This window comes from Lepus europaeus, chromosome 7 (genome assembly GCF_033115175.1).
Source record: "Lepus europaeus isolate LE1 chromosome 7, mLepTim1.pri, whole genome shotgun sequence".
In the NCBI taxonomy this organism is placed as follows: domain Eukaryota; kingdom Metazoa; phylum Chordata; class Mammalia; order Lagomorpha; family Leporidae; genus Lepus; species Lepus europaeus.
Window position 1 is genome coordinate 10194041 of NC_084833.1, and position 22057 is coordinate 10216097.

General features: G+C 59.0%; 1 protein-coding gene across 1 annotated transcript in view; it reads left to right on the plus strand.

Moving 5' to 3' along the window:
- The first annotated feature begins 383 nt into the window (after window positions 1-383).
- Window positions 384-22057, plus strand: part of SYT7 (synaptotagmin 7) — a 56198-nt gene continuing 34524 nt past the window's right edge. Inside the window, exon 1 of the mRNA XM_062197836.1 lies at window positions 384-425. Within this exon, the coding sequence (XP_062053820.1) occupies window positions 395-425 (31 nt within the window). The 5' untranslated portion in view covers window positions 384-394. The remainder of the gene's footprint in view (window positions 426-22057) is intronic.

Genomic DNA, 22057 nt, shown 5'->3' on the forward strand with positions numbered 1-22057 from the left:
CGGCCTGCAGTGCGGCGCGCGGCCGGCAGCGGGCGGCAGCGGGTGCAGGCGGCGGCGGCGGGCGGCGCCGGCGGTGCCCCGGGCGCGCTCGCACACGCGCTCACACACACACATACACACGGCCTCGTACACACTCACACACGCTCCGGCGCGCACACGCGGCGCGCAGGCCAGAGGGAGGCGGCTCGGTGGCTCGGCGGCGGCGGCGTGCTCCGCGGGCGGGCGGGAGGGCTGGCGGGCGGCCCCCGCTCCCCAGCTCGGCGGCTCGGTGCAGCCCCCGCCCTCGGACCCGCCCCCGGGGGTCGCCCGGCCCCATGCCCTGCAGCGGCGGCGGAGCAGCGCGCGGCCGCGGGAGGCTCTGAGGAGCCCGGAGGGAGCCGGCGACGAGGGGACCATGTACCGGGACCCGGAGGCGGCCAGCCCAGGTAAGCGCGGCCCCGCTCGGGCTGGGGCGCCCCGCACCGGGGCCAGGACAGCGGCAGCGCGGACGCCGTCTCGGAGCCCCAGCCCGGGGCTGCTGCCCGCCGGAGCCGCACGGACGGCCCCCCGGGCTCATCGCAGCCCCGGGGGCGCGGGTGCGAGCGGCCGCGGCTCGGACCCCGGCTCCCCGCAGCCCGGACGCTGCCGGGCTCAAAGCCCGAGCCGGCTTCGCAGTGTCCCCTCAAGGACCTCCCCCCCACCCGGCAGCCCAAGGACAACGTGTGTGGCGGAGCGAGCCGCCGCTGCCCCCGCGGGAGCCGGGCAGTGCCCTCGGAGGCGTCCCAGGCTCCCCTGCACCGGTGCCCCGGGGGTGCCGGCGCCGGGGGACCCCCGGGCGAGGATCCCGGCGGCTTCGGGGCACCATGGCTGGCACAGGGGAGCGGAGTGGCATCGGCGGTGCCAACGGCGAATAGATAGAGGGTGCTGGGGGCAGGTGGGAATCTGGTGCAGAAGCCGGGCAGGGAGGCTCCGGGTTGGGGACCGCAGGAGCACCGAGCCGGGAGGCCGGGGTACCTGAGGGAGAGAGCAGGGTTTCGGGAGCGTGGGGGTGCCAGAGAATATTCTCCTAGGCTTGGGGAGGGGCCCGCGAAGAACCCCAAACTCACTCTGGTCCTGCCGCGGAGGGAGCGGCCGGGGCCGCCCCACTGCGTTGCTCCTGCGCCTGGGGAGTGGCCTGGGAGCCCACCGCCGGCTTGCCGTCCTCCCAGCCTGAGCCCAGGAGCCTCTCTTTCCTACGGAAACCGCCCTGCCATTTCCTCCGTGGCTGCTGCCTCCCCACACACTGCCCACCTGTAGGCAGGTCCCCTGCAGCTGCTGTCCAGGTTCAGTCCCCGCTCCCACCTGGGTGCTCCGCCCGAGACCCAGCACCCACACTTCCCCACCCCCTTCGTCTGCCGAGCAGGCATCAGCTTCTCGGTTTCTGGGTTTCTCCCTAGTCTGTAAAGCACAGCACCCGAGCCCAGGGACGTGCTCCCAGACGAGGAGCCCCTGGATGCCCGGCTGCCACCCTCCTGGTCCTGCAACAGCGCTGGGACCCTGGGCAGCAAGAGGCCTACAGCTCTGAGGCTGGGGAGGGCAGTCGGTGGGCGCCCCAGTCCCTGTTTGCTCATCCCCTCTAGGGGCAGCCCCAGCCTGTCCCTGCTTCCTGAAGAATGGGCTCTCGTCCCAGCCCTCCTTGACCGAGGACGCCCTGCTGGACGCCGGGCATCGCCCTCCTCTCAGGACGAAGGGATGAGAGTGAGAGAGGCGGTGTCCTTCTCTGTTCTCCCACACCCCTCTGTGGATGTCCTCTAGGTGAGGGCCGGAAGGACCTTGCCTTTGGAGAGCCTTCCCCTCATCTGTCTGGACCTGGGTCACCCACCCGGCGTCTCCCCCAGAGGCTGCCGGCTGCCAGCACTTGGAAGGGCAGGGGCATTCTCTTGTCAGAAGCCAAGAGCTTGGTTCAGAGAACAGCTGGCTGGGAGGGGTAAGTACGAGGATGAAGCAGGCGGTGGGAGCGCAGTCTGCCAGGCTGGCTGCCTCCCCCCCTTCCGTGTCAGGCCACTGGCCTGGGGCTGTTCCTCCAACCCCTCTCCCTCCCTCCTGGTCCCTCCCACGCCTGGGCACCATGACACCACCACTCCTCTGAGAACCTCTGCCCTGCCCACAGAGGCCAACTTGATGCTTGGCATCTTCTGGGCAAAGGGCCAGTGCTGCCCCTGGCGGGCTGGCAACCCCCAGACCCTTCCCTCCTCCTTCCTTGATGGGCCTGCGTGACTGGGGACCACCCCAGCTGCAGGGCCCACCTGTGCCTGTGTTGGGAGCAGTTGTGACTGAGAAGGGGGCAGGCCCAAGGGGCTCAGTTCTCACTGAGCTGAGTGGGTGGGAAAAGGCTGGCGAGGGCAGATGCTGCCTTGACTCCAGTCCTCTGGGGACCTGAGGGGTCCCAGCCCATCTCTTGTAATCCCTGCAGCTTCAGATCAACCTTCCCTTCCCCCTCTCGTTTACCCAAAGACCCCAGACTCTTATCCCACAGCCAAGCCTCTGTTGTACCCCTTTTCTGGCCACCGTCTCCCCTTTGGCTAGCACCTGGTAGGAATGACTCAAGTGGGTCTCTCATCTCTCCTCTGGTCCCCCAGGGGCCAGTACCTGATTGCCTCATCTTACTCCCAGGAAACACCTGTGGCCCCGTGTGTATAACAAAGTCCACCCTCTCCTGTGCCCCCTGTGGCCCAGGCTGGTTCCCCCTAGGGTGTCCCTGTGCACTCCCTCCCTTCATCCCACTCTCTCTGCAGGACCCTCAGGGCTCAGCCCTCTGCGAAGACCTTACCTGACAGGTGCAGTTCCCTCCCCACCTGGGGCCCTGACTCTCTGGCACTTTGCTCCCCATCTATGATGGATGGAGAAAGGGAGTGTGGGAAAAGATCAGAGCCCAGTGAAGACTGCAGAGCAGCCGCCTCCAGTGCACACCCGTGGGCTCCTGCTCCACCTGGCCAGTCTTCTGGAGCTGTCCCTGCTCTTTGCTTGCGTTCTCTTCATCCTGAAGCTGGCCTGGCGCCAGCCTCCATATCCCTCCGACCGCCCGTCCCCAGGCCCGGCAGGGCCCCAGCAGGCCTGCAGGGGTCAGTGTTGCAGTGGGCAGCAGGACAGCAGCAGGAGGGAGGAGGGACAGGTGACCTTGCAGCGAGCTAGTGAGAGGGACCAGAGAGGGAAGAGCTGGGAGAGAGGTCAGGTCCAGAGGGCTGCTTGCCCTGCACCCTAGACTTCTGTGAACTTGACCCTGGGTGTCTCAGGGCATGAGGGCTCCCCCTGTCCCACCTGTTTGTGGACTCTGCCCTACAGACACTGCCACGCAGGTGGTTCCTGCGGCCCGTGAGGTTGGTGGGGCAGATGAACATACTCCATGGGGCTGGGGGCCCTGGCATAGTGGCTGTTCTCCCTTCAGGCAGAGGGGTCCAGGAGGTTGTCCACCCGGCCCTCGATTGAAGACGCAAGTTAAGGGCAGAGACTGCTGGGTGGTGTGTGAAGCAGGAGTTCCAGGTAGGGCTCAAAGGTCGGATTAGGGGTGCTAGGACCCAGGACTGGGGTGTGGGCAAGCCCAGGGAGGCCTGCCCCTGTCTGACCACTTCGCTGACTGGCATTTCTTCCCCAGCCTGGCCTATCTGCACAGGTCTGGGCCTCCCTGGCCTGTGTCCTGGGCTCTGGGGTCAGAGCCTGAGAGTGAAGGTCAAATGGTCTCCTGGGAGGTGTGGCAGGGAAAGGCTCAGCAGGTGTGCGACCCAGGGCAGGAGAGGGGCTGGGGCCAGGCCCTTAAGCTGCAGCCACTGTGGAGACAGACCCCCTCCTTGGCACTGCCTAGTGCTATTCCACATTTTGCCAGGACAACCTTAGCAACTGGCTGGATGCTTAAGGACTGGGGGAGGATGTGTGTGTGTGTATGTGTGTGTGTGGGTGGGTGGGTGGGGGAAGTAGCCCCTAAGCCCTCCTTGTTGGAGCAGGCTGGACTGGGTTGGGGGAGGGGGGCGCACAGGCCAGCAGGTGACAGGTGAGAGGACAGCTGGAAGGCAGGGGAACAGGTGGGTGTCCAGTGAGCAGACTGGCCCTAGGCAGCTGGGTCCTGCTCCTGGCTGAGCCGAAGCTCAGGCCTCAGGGACACAGAGGGCAATGTAGCTTGCCATCAAGGACTGTCCCCTTCTCACCCCCTCCAGCCCTGCTGATGCAGTGTGGTGTGGGGGGGCCCTCCTCCTCCCCCAGCCTCCCTCCCCGCCCACCCCCTATTCTCTCAGGGACTTTGAATCCTTATTGAATCTGATGGACCGTTTTCAATAACCGTTTTCCCCAGGGGACTGACTCTGAGGACAGCAGGGAGAGGAGCTGGTGAGGGGGGTGCCAGGGGGATGGGAAGCGCTGTTCTGGGCAGAGGACCTTGGTGGGGGGGTCAGTTCCATGGCCTCCTCGGGGCATTGGTGCATCCCAGGTGGGCACAGGAAGCCCTTCATGGAGCCAGTCCTCCACTCCGTGGGTAGTGCCCAGCAGGTGGTACATGTGACCCGTGAGGTTAGCTTTCTCTGTTGGGGCGGTCACTGGTCTGGCCAGGTGCCGGAGTCAGCCCGTGCCAAGGCCTTGCCTGGGTGCCCTCCTGCTTTTCCAGGGAACCCCAGCCAGTGGTGCCAAGCGAACTATGCTAGTTCCATGGGCATGGAGGTCCCTGACCTTGCAGGCAGCAGGAGCAGCCCAGCTGGGCCCTGGCCAGCCTGTACTCAGGAGGGCAAGGCTTTCGTCTTGCCCGGCAGAATTCCCTGAGGGTTAGAGCAGAATCGGCGTGGGACCTGTGGATGGTGCTGGATCCGCCCAGAGCCTGCGCCTGGAATTCTAGATCTAGCTGGTGGGAAGAGGGGCCGGGCAGACCTGGCCTGCTCCAGAGGAGTCTGCACCTCCCACCCAGGAGGGCGTCTTGGGAAAGGTGTGTTGCTGGTGCGGGTTTGGACAGGGAGCTGACTTGTATTGTGAGCTGGGACATTTGGGGAATTGATACATCCATGTGAGGAGCGCGTGGGGCTATGGAGCGGGTGGGAGGGAGGGCGGGGCTGGTGGAGAGCAGCACTGTATCTGTGTGTACCTACGTGCGTGTGTGCGGGCGGCAGCTGGCCAGCCCGAAGAGCTGCGCTCATCTGAGTGCCGTGCCTGCTGTAAACAGCAGCTAATGAGTGTATTTGTAGCGAGGTGCACTGAGGTGCGCGGAGAGCCGTGACGGAAAGCGTTGGGGGAGGGCTCCTCCCCCACCCTTGTCCCCAGCCCAGCAGGGCCTGTGCCCTCCAGGGAGCGTGCCTGCCCCCTGCCACGCCCTCCCACCTGCCCCACCTGCCAATCTGGCCGCCACTAGGGCCTCCGTCTGCTGGGAGCAGAGCCTCACCTGTTTGTATGGAGAGCATGGGTGTGGATGTGGGGATGTTTGTGGGCACTTTCAAGTGTGCAGACACAAACATTTCCATGATTGTGTACATCTGTGTGTGTGTGTGTGTGTGTGTCTGGGTTGAACTGAGCTGGTCTGTGTGTTTGTGACCATGTCTGATTCTGTGCATGTGTGTGCAGCCCTCCCCCAACCCTAATCCTAAGAGGACTGCCCTGTCTTCATAGTGACCAAACCGCAGATGCTGCTGGCCTTGCTCCTCGAGCGCCCTTCCTGGAATGCAGGAGGCTGGGGGCTTCCGGGGCTGTGGGAGAGAGAGAAAGGGGGTGACCCTCTTCTGCCCATGCGAGGAGACAGCATGGGGAGGTCTGGGCTCCGTGGTTGCTGCTTGCATCAGAGAAATGGGAGCACTCAGGGCCTAGGGAGTCCCCAGGACGAGAGAGGAGGGACGCCGGTGGACTGGTCCTAGCAGGGTGGAGGTGCGCGTCCCCTGCCCCCAGCCAGGGTCGGTGGTGTGAGGGGCGCCTGCATGGGGCTGTGCATGAGGGGAGCGGAGAAGAGAGCTGTGTGGCTAATGTGTCCAATTAAATTACTTCAAACCCTGCCGCGGCAGCTGCTCCCGGCGGGGCTCTGGGTACAAATTGGATCCGTCTCATTACCACGGGGTGGTGTTAGCAGGGCCAGAGTGGCGGCCAGCACATGGCGGGCCCTCTTCTGCTCGCCCCTGCCTGGGCCTGCAATGACCCCTCGAGCCTGTGCTCTCTCCAGCACACCTCAGAGCCCCCAGGTCCTCCAGGTCCAGGTACCTCCTTGCCATCCTGACCCCCATGAGCCCTCGCTTTCTCCAGGAACAGAGTGGGTTTGGGCTTTGTAGAGGGTCCGGCTCAAGGAATATCCAGCACACTCCACGCCTTCCCCCTGATAATAGCGATAGCGCAATAAGAGCAAGCTCTTAGTTACAGAGCGCTCAGTATGTGCTAAGCACTTTACCTAAACTGGGGCTGTGGGCTCACACAGCTGCCCGCTGGAATCCTGACGGAGACGCTGGCCGCTGTGTCCCCAGAGCAGGTTAAGTCCCTGCTCTGGCCTCAGTTTTACTCCTGTTAAGTGGGTATGGTAACGGCTCTTACCTCCCAAGTGGCTGGAGGATGAGGTGAAATAAAGCAGGAAAAATATTTAGCAGACAGCCCAGCACATAGTAAACACTCAGCCAGCGGCAGCTGTTATCAACATTGTCCTACCAGATGATTGATGTGTGGGATGAGGGTTCTGGAAGCTCCAAGGAGGACGTCCCTGCTGCCTCCTCAGTGGGGGAGTGGGGGAGGGCTTCCCGGAGGCAGTGTCCCTTGGTCACCGTCAGATAGCAGAGGTGGTGTAACTGTCCGCTACGTGCCAGCTGCTGTTAGCTCCTCCGTCCTCAGAGCCATCCTGGGAAGCGGGAACTTCAGTGTGAAGTTGGTCTGGGATTCCAGCCACACGGCTCAGCTTTGGAAGCAGAACATGGGGTCTTGAAGGAGAATTGGAGTTTTGCCATATGAGCGGCAAGAGGTGAGATGTTCAATGAGGTGGGGGTGGTGCAGGCAGTGAGCCAGAGCATCGAGGGGTCTTGACCAGTTGAACATGGCCGAAAGGACACCCATGGGTGACAGAAGCAGGAGGTAAGCCTTGGGAAGGTTGGATGGGCCAGATTATAAAGGGCCTGGCTTGCTGAGATAGGAAGGCTGGGTTCTTCTTGTCTTTCTTCTTCTCATGTTCTGGCTAAGGTAAGAAGTGGATTTCTAGAAAGGAGTTTAGCACACATGGTAGTGAGAGGGATAGGAGGCTTGGGGGCAGCCAGGTAGATGGGGCAAGAATCTTGGCTGCTCATGCACCTGTCCCTACCAGCCCCCCCCCTTCTCCCCTCACTGTCTCCCCTGCACCCACAGCAGGAGCGCTGCAGCACTGGAAGGTTTGTGTTGGATGACAGGCAGGCCAGGGGTAGCCTGGTACAGGAGGATGTGAGTGGACACTGAGGGAGCTTCCCCCTAGGTGCCTGGATTATCCAAGAGAGCCTCCTGGGGAGGGGTGGCGGGTCTAGGGCCCTGAGGACACAGTTAATGCTCCTGGAGAATTTACTCTGTCCCCACCCCCCACCATGGGCATCATGGCCAGGGCCTGGGAGGGCCGCACAGCTCATGTTCCAGCTGCCAGGCCTGAGTTCCAGAGCCCTACCAGACCAATCTGTCTCTACAGCAGTGAGACAGGCCTGGCACAGAGCCCCATTCACAGCAGGGTCTGGGGATGTCTTCCCACTTCTCTTGGGGTTGTCCCAGGGCAGACGCCCTCACACCGGGAGCTGGCAGCACACATGCATGTTGGCATTTGGGTCTGGGTGTGCACATGATATGTGTGTGTGTGCCCTGCAGCAGGAACAGGGGGTGGGGGTGGGGGCATGGGCCATGCTGCCCTCCCAGCTTTGCCGGAGAGCTGTTCTCTTGCGAGGCATTCCGAGGGGCACCAGAGAGCCCCATGCCAGGATGAACGGCGGGTCCGTGGCTCAGAGCTCACAGTAAGAGGGCTCCCATGAGCCCAGGCAAGGGGTGTTAGGAAGACTTGAAGTCAGGCAAGGTAGCAAAAGAGACTGTCCCAGCAGACTACCTTGTTCCTAGGGGCATCACAGCAGTCCTGCAAGGGAGATGTCATTGTCACTGCTGTCCAGGTCACTCAGCAGACCAGGGATAAGGTTTCAAATCTGCCTCACTCCAAAGCCTAGGTCTTAACCACTGAACTACACTGCCTGACACCTCCCTTATTCTACTGGGGTCCAAACCAGCCTGACTCTTAGCCTGTCACTCAGAAAGGAGCATGAGGAGTTGATGTTGGATGTGGAGCTGTACTGGGGGAGTCCCTAAGCACCTTCTTTAGTGCCTGGGGTGTCCCCTAAAGCCTTCGTCCTCAGGGCCCGGAGTAAGCAGTCTCCCTCCCACCCTCTACTCTCTCCCTACGAGCAAGGCAGGGGGATCCTCTCACTCAAGGGGAGGCTCTGAGGAGAAGGGGAGGAGCCCCTCACTCCCCGTTTGGCACCTGCCAGCCCTGGCAGAGCTTGATGAATTGTATCTGTGCCCCCCCACCCTCACTCCTCCCTCTCCAGCCTCCGCCTGCTTGGGGAGGTGGGAAGGGAGCGATTTCACAGCCTGTCAGCTGAGGCCTAAAAATACCCGGAACTCTGAGATGCTTGGGCAGGGGGAGGAGAGAGCAGGGACCAGGGATGGGGTGGGGGGTAGTACAATGACAATTTGGCTATAGGAGCCCTGGTGCCACCATAGTCCACCAATGGGCATAGCCTCTGTCCCCACATTCCCATCTGGCCCCATATCTGGCAATGACAAAGCAGGGGGCTGGGGAGCAGTGGCCCTGGGGTCCTGAGTGCTCAGCTCTGGCACTCAGACCAGAGGGAGGGCTTCATTCCATATGGGAACCGGGGACCCCAGACCCCTTCCGAGCCTCCGGTTGGTGCCTCTTTTTCCCTCTCCACCCCCGGGTTGGCTGGCATCTTTAGGCCGTGGGAGCCAGGCTGTGCCTGAGCCTGCTTCCTTCCTGGAGAAGGTGCCTGCTTCTGCTAGAGGAGAGGCGTGAAGAAGGCAGCGGGGACGGGGGTGCAGCAGGTGTGGGATGTGACGTGCCAGCCACCCAGGCACTAGAGAGGAGTGGAGGAGAAGGGGTGTGGTGACCACACCACTGCCACATGGCTGTGCACAGCAGCATGCCCCACCAGTGCTTAGAGGGGGGATCACATGTGTGGGTGCGCACGGACCTGCTCTTGGTGCAGGGATGCTGTGGACATGTGTGGCCCAGCATGGCTATGCCAGGTAGAGACTGGATGGAATGCAGGAATGGGCATGGAAGCAGGCACACTCTGCTTCATGTCGGCATGTGTGTGCTTCCCATGTGGAAACATGATGGCACATATGCCTGGGCAGAGGGACGTGGGCAGAGCTCTCTGGGGCACCAAGCAGGGGCTGAGCGAGTCCTTAGGAAATAAAGCAGAGTCGCAGCATAGGAGCCGTGGATGGAACATACTGGGATTCAAGTCTCAGGTCTGCCATGGATTGATTTGCTTCACGACCTTGGGCAACTTGACCTTTAAGTGCTATACCTCTCATCTGTAAAATGGAGATAGTAACAGCACGGACTCGGAGCTGTTGGAAAGTCTACGAATTAATATATGTAAACTGCCTAGAATCGTGCCTGTTGTAGAGTTAGCACCACCCTTTGGTGGTGCAGGGCAGAGCACCAAGGCCCAGAGAGGGAAAATGACCTGCCCAAAGCTACACAGGAAGTCAGTGGCAGAGACAGAATCAGAGCTCAGATGCCAGTGCCTTAAGACAGGGCTTGTTCAAGTCAAGGACCCCTGAGCACTGCGCCCTTTTGGGCCACGAGAAACTCCTCCAGTCCAGGATTGCCTTCCCATTGCTGTCTGGGGTCTAGATTCGGCCAGGGCTGGATGGGGATCTGGGGAACTTGGAGACCTGAGTAAGCATCTTCAGATAATGACATGTTGGAGTGGACCTCAGGGTGATGGCTTCAGAGTGGCCAGCCACCTGAATTGGGACCACACCCCTGGATAGCTCTGTGGACTTGGACAAGTCCCTCAGCCCTCCCAAGTCCCTGTTCCTTCCTATAATGGAGCAATAGTAATATGCAATTTATAGGGCTGTTGTGGGGATCCAATGAGATCCTGCCTGCCGTGCCTTAAGTGGCTGGCACACTGCACCTAGTAAGTGTTCAATAATGTCATTGCAGATCCCTCCCACCCAGTGCTCTATAAATGGTGACTTCCTTTGCTTCCCTTCCAGCCCCTGGCCACCCTCGCTCCCTTCCGCTTGCCACCTCACACTCCCCAGGGTTTTGATCAGGGACTGACTTGCTGGCAACCAAGACCTATCTTTGTCTCCTATTGTTCCCCAGGAGGGAACAGGGCCCACTCCTGGTACTGAGCCCTGAACCCTCTGCATCTGGCTTGTCACCCACTTGCTGTATGACCTTGTGCAGACAGTATTTCTTCTCTGGGTCTTCGCTGCCCTCTGATCGTGCTGGTCATGCTGCTATGTGACCCCAGAGGGCCGCTGGCCCAGCCCACTAGAAAGGGTGGCAGCTTGGCAGAGAGGGAGGTCAGCCGGCTGCCCCTGGTGAGTGGAGCATCTGGGGCCCGAGCTGGCTGGTGGCCTGCCATCGTGCCTGCCCGCACCTGTGGCTGCGTAGGAGGGTGCGCAGGCCCGGCTGGCTGGGCACTGACATTGGGGGAGGCTCAAGGACAATGACGTAGAGAGAGCCCTTCTTGGGGCTCTGGGAGCTGCCACTCCAAGCCGTTCTCCCCCATTCTCCTCCCCCTTCCCCCTGGGGTTTTCCTTCAGCAATTCCTCCCTGCCTGTCCTTCCTCTCTCCTTCCCCTTCCTTGGAGTCTCCCAGCTCCTCCCACCCCCGCCTCTTTCCCTTCTTCAGTCTCGACCATTTTTGGGGGGCACCATCCTCATTCCTGTCCCGCTGCCTGCACAGAGGGAGATCCTCACCCCTTCCTCTGTCTTGCTGGTTCCTGAGCTTCCTCCCTCCTGCCTCCCCGTGTCCCCGTTTCTCCTGACCTTCCTGGCCTCCCTCCACTTCTCCAGAGCCCAGGTCTCCTCTCTCTCACTTGGCCGGGGCAAGTCCAGGCTCCTCCAGCTTCCTGTCCCCTGGTTCTCTACCACTGCAGCATCCCTCCCTCCCCGGGATCCCCGCCTCCCTTCCTCCCATTCCTTGGTGTTCTTGTTCCTCCACCAGCTCCTTTGCCTTGACAGGGCCCTCGCCCAGGCAGTTTCTGTGGTTGCTGTTGCTTACCCAGTACCTCCACAATCCCCACCCCTGTGAGTTGAGAAAGGGGTCAGCCCTGGGCCCAGGGACTGGCAGCCTTGCCTCCTAATTAGCAAGAGGTAATTGCCTGGAAAAAAAATTCATTTAGAATGAGACTCCGAGACTCCAAGTTAAAGCTGAGCCAGCTGATGGCCCCTGGGGAGCAGAAGGGGGCGAGCATCCCAGGTTAGGGCCTCGGAAAGCCCCTCAGGAGATGAAGGCCCCCAGGACTCCCTGCCTGGCCTACCTGCAGGACCCCAGCCTTGAGGGCACGGGCAGAGAGCACTGGGCTGGGAGTCCCACCATCTTCACCTCAGTTCTGGCTCCAATTGTCACTCTGTGACTCGGAGCAAGCCCCTTACTCCTTTGAGCCTTGGTTTCACTTCCTGTAAAATCCGTGCAGGGGCACCCTGACTGCCTCACTCCCTCAACATCATGAAGGCCAGGCAGGACAGAGGCTATGAAGGCACTCAGCAGGCTGTAAAGTGCTGCAGAGGGTGAGGTGTTTCTGCCTTCCTCCATGTGGCTCTCAGCTGAGACAGGATGGTGGAGGCATGGGGCGGCCTTGGAGACCCTTAAGGGAGAGTGAGGCCTGAGGAACATGGATGGATGGTGAGGTGGATCCGGCTGAGCCGCCAAACCAAAGGCAGGCAGACACAGCCTCCCTGCTGTGTCGGCAACCACCAGCTGCACCTCACCTTTCTGAATCCCACTGGCCTCATCTGTAGGATACTGGGCACGATGCTTCCTCCTGGAGAGAGGGGAGGGTTGTGACTCTAAATGAGATCATATTTGCAGAGCTTTTAGTGCAGTGCTTGGCATACAGTAAGTGCTCAGGGAATGCTCCTAGCTAGGTCTCCTGTAACTAGGGGCTATTATCTTTACTCCCTGCCTGGGTCCAGAGATGCTGTGGTATTGGGTGTTGTCCTCAGGTGGTTTTTATTTGCTTTGAATTTTGTCTTTAGAAGAAAGAGCATTTCAACTCCCAGTGAGGCTAATGTCACACAGTTCCCTGGAAGCCCCAAGCAGATCTGCTGTTCAAAGGACCCCCACCTGTAGGGTAGGAGAACAGGAGTGGGTTGCAGCTGTGCCCTTCTCCCCCAGCTCCTGGGGAGGGGCTGTGGGCAGTGTTTTTGTTCAAGTAGCTGTGAACTACAGGGCCTCATATTACAGATCTCTGGGTTCCTCTTGGGGGCTGGCCCTGCCGTGGGAGGAAAGGTCAGTGTTTGTTTAAACAGATTGACCCCACCCATCTTGGGTGGAGGGAGCAGGAAGTTTTGCCTGTTTCAAGGCTGGCCAGCTGGGTTGAGTCTGTGCTGTGACCGGGGCAGGGTAGCTCCCCAAGGAGGCCAGGAGGCAGGCAGACAAGCTGGAGCTTGCTTGCGGGTGTTGGGCAATGCTGCAAGTTCTGAGCGCCAGATTGCCCCAGGAGCAATGAGGGGGCGGCGGGGGCCCAGACCGTCTGCCGCTCCTTCCCCGCCCAGCCGGGCAACACCACTGGGGACCTTCTGTGCGCCTGTTTTGGGTGCAGTGCCCATGCCAGCCACCAGGAGGCAGTGAGGAGGACTCTCCTAGAAGGAATAGGGTGTGCTATTTACATTAACAGAGCAGGGTCGGGCTGCTGCCTGGGATCCTCAGTCTGAGGACCTAACTCAGGGAAAGCGGCTCGAGGTCGGCTGGTCTCTGCCGTGACTTCAGCTAGGAGCTGATCAGGGAGGAACTGGCAAAGGAAAATTAGAGCCACTGTGCTACAGACACGAAAAGCTGAAGTCTCTAGAGGCCTACTCGCCAGTTGCGATGCAAAGGGCGGCCTGGAAGAGGGTGCCGGCTTGGGACTGAGGTCTGTTTCAGCACCACGGACAGGACAGGCTAGGCAGCGGTGAGATCAGCACCGCGGACAGCACCCAGGGCGTGGCTGGCAGGGTAAATGCTACCGGAGGCGTGACAAAACACCACTTCCGAGAGTGAACGTCAGACGCTCTGTTCCAACAAGGAGGCTTAGGAAGAGTTGAGTGAGTCACCCAAGGTCCCACAGCCGGTGAATGGCAGAGCTGGATTCGTATCCCCAGTGATCTCTTCTCCATCTCCCACATCCCACAGGATCTCTGCTCTCCATTGTCTCTGGTGGCTTCTTCCATTGTGTCGTATCCCCCATAGCCCCAGAGCTATCGAAGATAGAGTACACTACCCTTCCCCCCACCAAAAGCCCAAACCAAGGATTTGAATCCCAGGATGAAAATTCCTAGCCCGTGTGGACTTCATGGCTTCCAAGCCTCAGATGGGAGAGTGTCAGGGCAGGACAGGTATCTTGGGCTGCACAGAAGCCTCTGGTTTGGGGAGGTAGATCTGAGTCATCAGCATGTAGAACTCAAGTTCTCTTCTGAGATCCCCGAGTGAAATATAGCACACCGTTCCAACCCCAGCTTCTTTGCAGCGTGTATTATTAATAACAATAAGACGCTGATTTAGGCCAGGGCACAACAATGCATTATTCATAGGAGTAACTAGTGGTCAAGGCCTGCACTTAATCATCACACGTCCCCACTCCTGCCTCTGCTCCCCACTCCTGGAGGAGAGGCCCTCTGTTTGACCTCCCCCTTTCCGGGGCTCCTGCTGCTCTGAGGGACGTGGTCATTTTCATGACTGTCCAGGCAGCTCACCGGCTTTGGGATCAAGGTGGGTGGGGAAGGCGGCAGGTCCCTGGACACCCTTCAGCCTAGACTTCCTGCTGTAGCTGACACCTGAATAGCTTTGTCCCTGATGAGTTCCAGGTGCAGCGGTTCTCTGGGGTCTGCAGATGGCATGTCTCCCCCTGCTCCTCTTTGGTGACTGAAAACAGAAGCCGGTGACACCAGACCTCCCTAAGTTAGGAGCTGCGGGCAGTGGGATAGCTGTGGTGAGCAGAGGAGGTCCCCAGGTGCCACCTCCATCCAGTGCAGTCACAGATGTGAGGCCCTTGGCTGATGGTGGAGCACTTTGTAAACTGTTCTGCACTGTGCAAATGCGAGCCGTTATTAGTGAACCCGTGCTGTGCGCTGGAGGGAGGGGCAGAGGTCAGGAAGGCGTGGACGAAGCCCTTGTAGCTCAACAGGCCTCGCTCCCTGATGAGCAGTTGGAGTGCTTGTGGATCCTGACATGTCCCCATCCAATTTCTTGCTGGAACGGCTCCTGGCCCATCTAGATAATCCTTCATTCGCTGTTTACTCACTTGGCATCTCCTCTGAATTCTAAACCGCCTGCATCCAGCCGGCCTCTGCGGCCCCTGCCAGCACACTCTTCCCTAGCTCACTCACGCATTATCTGTTTTTATTACAGTCAAGGTTGAGGAAGCTCGTGAGTGCTAAGCCCCTATTTTCAGCTACTTGTACCTTTCCAACACAGTTCCCTTCCGGCCTCCCCTGTCTGCAGCCAGGTGCCTGCCCCGGGGGAGGCCTGAGGGGTTGTGAGCCACTTTCTGAAGGGCACTCCGAGAGAATGGCCGGAGGGCATGGGGAGGGGAGGGCCAGGGCCCAGCTTTCTTAGGAAGTGAGTGCTGGCCTCTCTCCCCACCTCTTTCTTTTTTCCTTCTCCCCACCCATCTCATTTTCTTCTTCCTCTTGCAAGGAAAGAGCTGCCCCTGTTCCCAAGGGGGGTGACCTGGAAGGGCGAGCTTTAGAGGGCAGAGGAGAAAGTAAGTCCTGTAAGACCAGGAGCTTTGCCTGGCTGTCTGGGGCTCAGGGTCTAGCTCATTGGTTTTCTGTTCCTTTCTCTCAAGCCCTGCTGATTTCTGGCTTTCTTGTCTGCATTGCTGTGGGAAAGGAAGGGAGGCAGGATAGGCACCAAAAATCTGGCCCCTTCTCATGCCCAAATCACCGTGGGGCTGCTAGGTTCAGCCCCCTTACAAATGCCTTTGCATCCTTCCCCGTTACTCTCTGCTCAGCGGCACGGAAGGGGTGCTTCTAGTGGAAACCTGTGACTCCAGCTTTCACGGTGTTCACCCTGAACGTCATCCGGAAGCCCCCAAAGACTGGAGGTGCGGGAGACGCTGCATACTGCAGAATCAGGCGAGAGGAGGCGGGCTCAGGATGGGAAGGTGCCAGCAGATGTAGCCCCAATCACCCCCAGAACTTTGCTTTATCACCGGAATAGTGGTTGTACCCTAGGCCATACCAGAGATAGGGCCCTGGGCAAGATCTTGGGCCACTTCATCTTCTTCGCACTCCCAGCCAGGTTAGTCCCAGGTACTCAACTCCCTGCCTGATCTGGGACCTTTGGTGGGCTGAGCCTTTACCCAATGCTGTCCAAAAACCAGTGCCTGGGCCAGTGGAGGGGGAAGGAGCCCCAGGAAAGGTGGGGGGGAGGGGTTTCTGAAGTGCTTGGGGTAACTCTTGGGAAAATGGAAGCCCTGTCCCTGGCTACTCTTTTGTTGTTTTTAAGATTTATTTATTTATTTGAGAGGCAGAGTTACAGATAGAGGGAGAGAGAGAGAGAGAGAGAGAGAGAGAGAGAGAGAGAGATCTTCCAGCTGCTGGTTCAGGCCAATCCTAAGCCAGGAGCCAGGAACTTCCTATGGGTCTCCCACATGGGTGCAGGGGTCCAAGCACTTGGGCCATCTTCTATTGCTTTCCCAGGCCACAGCAGAGAGCTGGATTGGAAGTGAAGCAGCCAGGACCTGAACCAGCGCCCATATGGGATGCTGATGCCGCAGGTGGAGGCTTAACCCATTATGCCACAGCACCAGCCCCCTGGATGCTCTTTAGTTTCTGTTCCTCTGCTTCTTTCTTCCCTTCCTGCCTACCTGAGTAGCTTGTTTCAAGGCACAGCTCCTCTAGTGTGGAGGGGACAAAAGTGAGAGCTGTAGGCTTTGAGGACCAACAGACCTCAGGTGCAACTTGGCTTTCCTTGTTTTCTGCTGTGTGCTCCTGGACAGCTGTTGAGCCCTTTGAGCCTGTTTCCTCCTTTGTATGTGGAGACCAGAGTGCCCCCTTCAGAGGGGGCTGAGAACTGCGGGCCTGGTTCAGTGTAGAACATCTGGAGGGGAGTGCCCAAAAGAGCCTCGGGGACAGGGAGCCGTCTAGAATGGGAGGGCTTGGGGCTGATGGGATAACTCTAGAATGACGAATTTGAATGTCACCATCTGAGAGTACAGGAGCAAATGGATTCAGGTAGAAAGAGCCCGGAGTGCGCAGCGACTTCTCTGGACCATGACCTGGGCTACGATGGTAGGAGACCCTGGACAATGGGGAGACAGACTATTACCCCATTGCCCCTGCATGGAGGATGGGTCTACCTCTGTGAGAAATGGGGATTAGACAGAGCAGGATCGGTTCATTCAACTTGGAAAAGGAAAAGGCTGCTGTGAGTGCCTGTCCTTTGGGAGGGCTTCCTGGAGGAAGTGGGCTCCCCTGGGACCTTGAACAATTCCACGCATTTATTGAACAGTTGCTTAGCCAGCCTCTCTTCTGGATTGGACCTTGGGTTGCAGAGATGAGCGATCTGGGGTCCAGCCCTGCAAGTGCCCCCAGCTGGGGGAAGGACATAGGAAGAGCTCATTTTCAACCCCAAGTGGCACATTGTCATAGTTACTGGGAGGCAGAAAGGGTCGTGAGAGGGGGGATGAAGGCCACCTTTGTTTGGGCACCTTAACGACAGAGAGTGGAAGGAAAGGCATTGCAAGCAGAGGGAACAGTGCATGCGAAGCCGCCTGCGTTGGAAAGTTGAGTGTGGTTACGCTGTGCCCTGCAGCACAGTGCCCTCACACCCCTCCTGGGGGTAAGGGACAGGCTCAGGTGCCTCTAGTTCTCCATGCCTCACTTCCTTCCCCTGTGAAATGGGGCTAACAATGGCCAAGGTCCTGGAGGTAGTGCATGTACACTTCCTGGGGTGTCTGCCGCCTTGTGTGTACTCCTTTGGCGTCAGCCCGTGTCTGATCCTGACAGCGCCACAGCAGGGGAGGGCAGACTTCTGGTCACCATCTGGGGCCAGCATGTGTCTTGTCCCGGGGTCATGGAGCTGGTCAGGGGCAGAGCTGGGGCTTGAGCGCAGGTCATCTGCCTTCAGGTCTACTGCACCCCTACTGCTGTGTCTCACAGGACAGCTTGAATAGCAGAATGATGGCAAATTCACGGGGCAAGGATTCCAGGAATGCCTCAGACCCCGTGAAGGGCAGAGTGGCTGAGTGTCTGCTTTCGGCCATAGCCATGACTGTGTGTGTGTGTGCGCGCACATGGATGAGATGCCGTGGCGTGTGTGTGTGTGTGTGTGCGCGTGCACATGAGCCATGGTGTCTATGCCTGCGGCTGCTCCCCCCCAGCTCCCTCCTTGCACGCCCCCTGGGAGCTGGTGGGTTTGCCCTCAGAAGCCGTTCCCTCTCCAGCAGCTCCCAGGGCATCTCGGCAGCCAGCAGCCCTGTTTGATTCTGCTCATCCATAAATCATGGCATGCTGGGGAGATAAGAAGGATTTGGGAGTGGGGGCAGAGCCCTGGCAAGAGACCAGGTAGGGTCCAGAGTTCACACCTGAGGCCCAGCCTGGCTTCCAGCTGTCACGCCCACCTCACATCCTCATGGCTCAGCCGCCCTCCCCTGTGCTCACTGAGGCCCTGGCCCACGATCCAGCCCTGGGCTGGGTCCTCGAGCAGGGAGTCAGGGGTGCACAGAGTTGAATCAGATGTGACCCCTGACCTCTGCAGCCCCGTGGGGAGAACTAGAGCGTCTGGCTCAGTGTTTCACCGAGCACTTGTTGTGGGCCAGCCCCAGATAGCCCTAATGCAGAGTGCGACGTGCCAGTGCTATCACAGTTAGCGCTCACCGCCCGCCTTCTTTGTCGGGCACTGTGCTGAGCACATGACAATGTGCTAATTCCTTTAAGCAGCACAAGAGTCCTGTGAGATCAGTACTCCTACTAGCCTCCGCTCGCAGACGGGGAAACCGAGGCATGCAGAGATTAAGTCATGTGGTCTGGAAGAAGCTTAGCCAGATTTTGAGCCTGGGGCATCCTCTGGCACTTGATCTCTCCCCTCTGAAAGAGGGCTGCAGACTCAGTCCGAGGGGACTCGGGCAGGAGCGGTTTATTGCCACGGAGCAGATCGAGGAAGGCATCCTGGAGGAGGTGATCCCAACTGGGTCTAGAAATATCAGGAAGTTGTTAGAGTTTGGTATGGGGGAAGAACAGAAGGGGTCCTGGGGTGTGTGTGCACGTGTGTATGCACATGTGTGTGCACACATGTGTGAAAGACAGAGGCTCTTAAAGTCTGTTTAGCAGCATCTCCCTCTCTTCTCCCCAGCTTGTTTGGGAGACAAATGAGATAACATATGAATGCGTTGAACATTCAACAAATATTTACCGAGCAGCTCCTGTGTGCCAGATACTGAGACTGCCATAGAGGGTGCTGGAGTGAGCAAAGCAGACAGCCCCCGTCTTCATGGACCCTGTTGTATGGTACACAGTAGGTGCTTAATAAGTGGCAGTTTTGGGGTAGGCATTGTGGATAGTGGGCTAAGCCCTTTTGTGGGATGCTTACAGCCCCTAGCTGAGTACCTAGGTTGAGGTCTGGATCTTCTGCTTCTGATCCAGCTTCCTGCTTGCGTACCTGGGAGGCAGCAGGTGATGGCCCAAGTGCTTGGGTCCCTGTCACTCATTGGGGAGACCCGGGTGGAGCTCATGGCTCCTTCCTGTTTTGACCTCGTCTACCCTGGCTGTTGCAGGCTTTAGTGGAATGAACCAGCAGATGGAAGATTCTGACAGTCTGTATGATTCTCTCTCTGTCTCCTCTCTGCCTTTCAAATAAACAAATAAGTAAATCTTTAAAATAAATAAGTGGTAGCTTCATTATTATCCTTATTCCTAGAGACCTGGAATTCATTGTCTGACAAGCATTTATGGGGCATCTGCTGTATACCAGGCTCTGTCCCCAAGGCAGGGAATACAGTGGCGACCAAGACACTGAGGCACGAAGCCTCACACAGAAGGAAAGACTGCATGGCATCTCGGCCACCCTCGGAGGTGGGCACCTCCAGGGCTGCAGGCTTTTACCCCCAGAGCTCCTGGGGGGAGGGGCACGGCCAGAGGCACAAGCTCTGCCCATAGACATGGTTGGATGTGGTTGGATCATTAATCCTGAGCCCTGCCAGCCAACTCGCTCACCGTGGACCTAGGCAGAGGAGCAGCAGCATGCCGGCGTCCACACCTCCCTCCCAGGATACCCCTGGGGCTGGGCCCAGGAGGCCAGGCTGTGCCTAGCTCCTGGCTCATCCTGTCTCCCGATGTCATCTGTCTGCCCTTGTCTGTGTCTCACCCTCCGGGACCCTTGTCTCCTCTGCCCAAGGGTAGGTTGTGGAACTCAGCCCTGTCAAAAGGCTGACTCGGGCTGCAATGTTTTCCTTCCCCAAATGTTAATGTGCTGACGATAAGGGGACTTGAAGCCATGCATGTCATCTGAGGAAGGGTTGGAAGGACTGGGGCGGCTGTGCCTGGAGAAGACTTGAAGGGGACATGAGAACTGTCGCCAAGGATTTGGAGGCCTGTCATGTGGCAGAGGCAGCTGGCTTGTTCCCTGCAGCTCCGGAGGGCAGGCTTAGGACCACGGGGGAGAGTTCCAAGACAGATTCAGCTCAGCGCGAGGCACGCAGCCCTGCCTAGCAATGCTGGTCCGAGGAGGACCTTCCTGCTGCAGCGTCAGCTCCCCATCACCAACAGGGCTGCCCTGGGGGTGTTTCCCCCCGAGGGGTCTGACTCCCTGACTTTTGAGGCTCTTTCAAGCTGGAGACAGAGCGGCTGCGTGCTCTGGGGGCGGCTCGCCATGGCTGGCAGGCAAGAACGCTCTTGCACCCCTTGATGGCAGCATCGCTGGAGGGCACGCAGGCTGAGGACATCTTGTCACTTTCATTCACAACATCAGTGCAATTTGCAGCAGCAAGCACTTGTTTCCCCCTTCCTTCAAGGGCCGTCTGGGGGGTGCTGAGGGCCCTGGGAGATCTGGGGGAGGGGTCAGCGGCCAGGAAGATGGCAGCGTCCAGCCACGCCACAGGGGTCCCTGGGGTCATGTTCCAGAGGGGCCCAACTTTCCTTAGCAACACATCCCCTCCTTGAAATGAAATTTGTTTGCAAAATCCCAAGGAAATTATTAGCTGAATTCTACTTGTCTCCCCAATCTGAGAAAGACTGCCACACACACACAGCCTTAGAGTACATCCTTCTTTTTTTTTTTTTAAGAATTTTTTATTTATTTGAAAGACAGTTACAGAGAGGCAGCGAGAGAGAGATAAAGAGATCTTCAATCCACTGGCTCATTTTCAAATCGGCCTCAATGGCCAGAGCTGGGTCCATCTGAAGCCAGGAGCCAGGAGCTTCTTCTGAGTCTCCCACATGGGTGCAGGGACCCAAGGACTTGGGCCATCTTCTACTGCTTTCTCAGGAGCATTAGCAGGGAGCTGGATCAGAAGTGGAGCAGCTGGGACTTGAACCAGCGTCCATATGGGATGTCGGCACTGAAGACTGTGGCTTTCCCCTTTCCCCTCTACACCACAGCGCTGGCCCTGAATGCATCCTTAATAGATGATCCTTGAAGGGAGCTCAGTGTAAGAATGGATTTCCGTTATTTAAAATCGAGCTCACCTCAAGTGTGGGTTCATCTGCATGTAGTACTCCTGACTCTTCCGGTGCAGCAAGGGCGCAGAGCTGGGGAAAGCTCAGAGCCCATGCCTGGAAGGCACATTTGCCTGAGCCTTGCAGCCCCGGGGTGTCCTGATCCCACCTCAGAAACCTGGATGTTCAAGTCTGAGGCCTCCCATGTGGCCTGAGACCATCGGGGGTGTGGCCCCTACACCTACAGCTTTGCAGAGCTGTGCTCCTCAGCCTGGGGGAGAGAGGGGCAGGATCTTGGGGCCTACACTTTGCCTGTCTGGGTCAGCCCCTGGCCTGAGGCACAGGGGCTCCCTGGGAGCTGAGGCTGTGGACCTGGTACAGGCAGAGGCTTGGTTGGCCTGGCAGGTGGCCAGGTGGGGCCCAGAACACCTGGGGGCCTTTTCCCAGACCTAGGGGGCCTAGGAAGCTGGGGAGAGGTGGAGCCCAGTGGGATTCTAGGGGGAATATGACCCCTGCCAGGGGCCTCCCCCGTGAGATCTCCATGGCCAAAACAAGAGAGACTGGAAGAAGAAAGGAAGCAGAAGCTAAAACCACAGGAACCAGGACCAGACAGACATCGTCAACTTTTAATTACCACGGTCACTGGCACCGGAAAGCCGACACAGGCTGCCTGTGAACACACGGCGTCTTCTTGACTTGAGGACATTTCCATGCACTGTCCTGCTCCCTCCGCTCGCTCCCCAGTGTGACACTTTGTGGCCCGAGCCCTGCCTTCCTCACCTCCGGTTTGGGCTCATGCTTATAACCACATGCGAGGAAGGCGGGAGAAGAAATGCAGTCTGCATTTGTAGAGAAAACCAAGCAGTTCTGTGACTTGTCCAAGGCCACACTGTTGCCCAGAGGCAGGATTTGAACATGGTTTCCACTCCTGCAGCCCAGGACCCCTCTGTGCTGGGGACGGACGCTGCGGGGCAGCCCCTGTGAGCATTTGGGATGGTGCAAACAACCTACATGGGGCTGGTCCCGAGGAGGCAGGAGGCGAGAGGCACGCTCAGGGGCTAAGAGACGGACAGGGCAGGGGTGCTTCCAGCCCAAGGAGAGCCAAGTGGAAGGGGGCCACAGTGGGCTGGGTGGTCCCAAAGATTCCCCTCTGACTGCACACGTGGCTGGTGAGCCTTGGTCAAACACTAAAGCACATGTCCTCAGGGATTGTCAGAACCAAGGCCAAGCCTTTACCCAGACTTCAGTGGCCTTGGGGCTC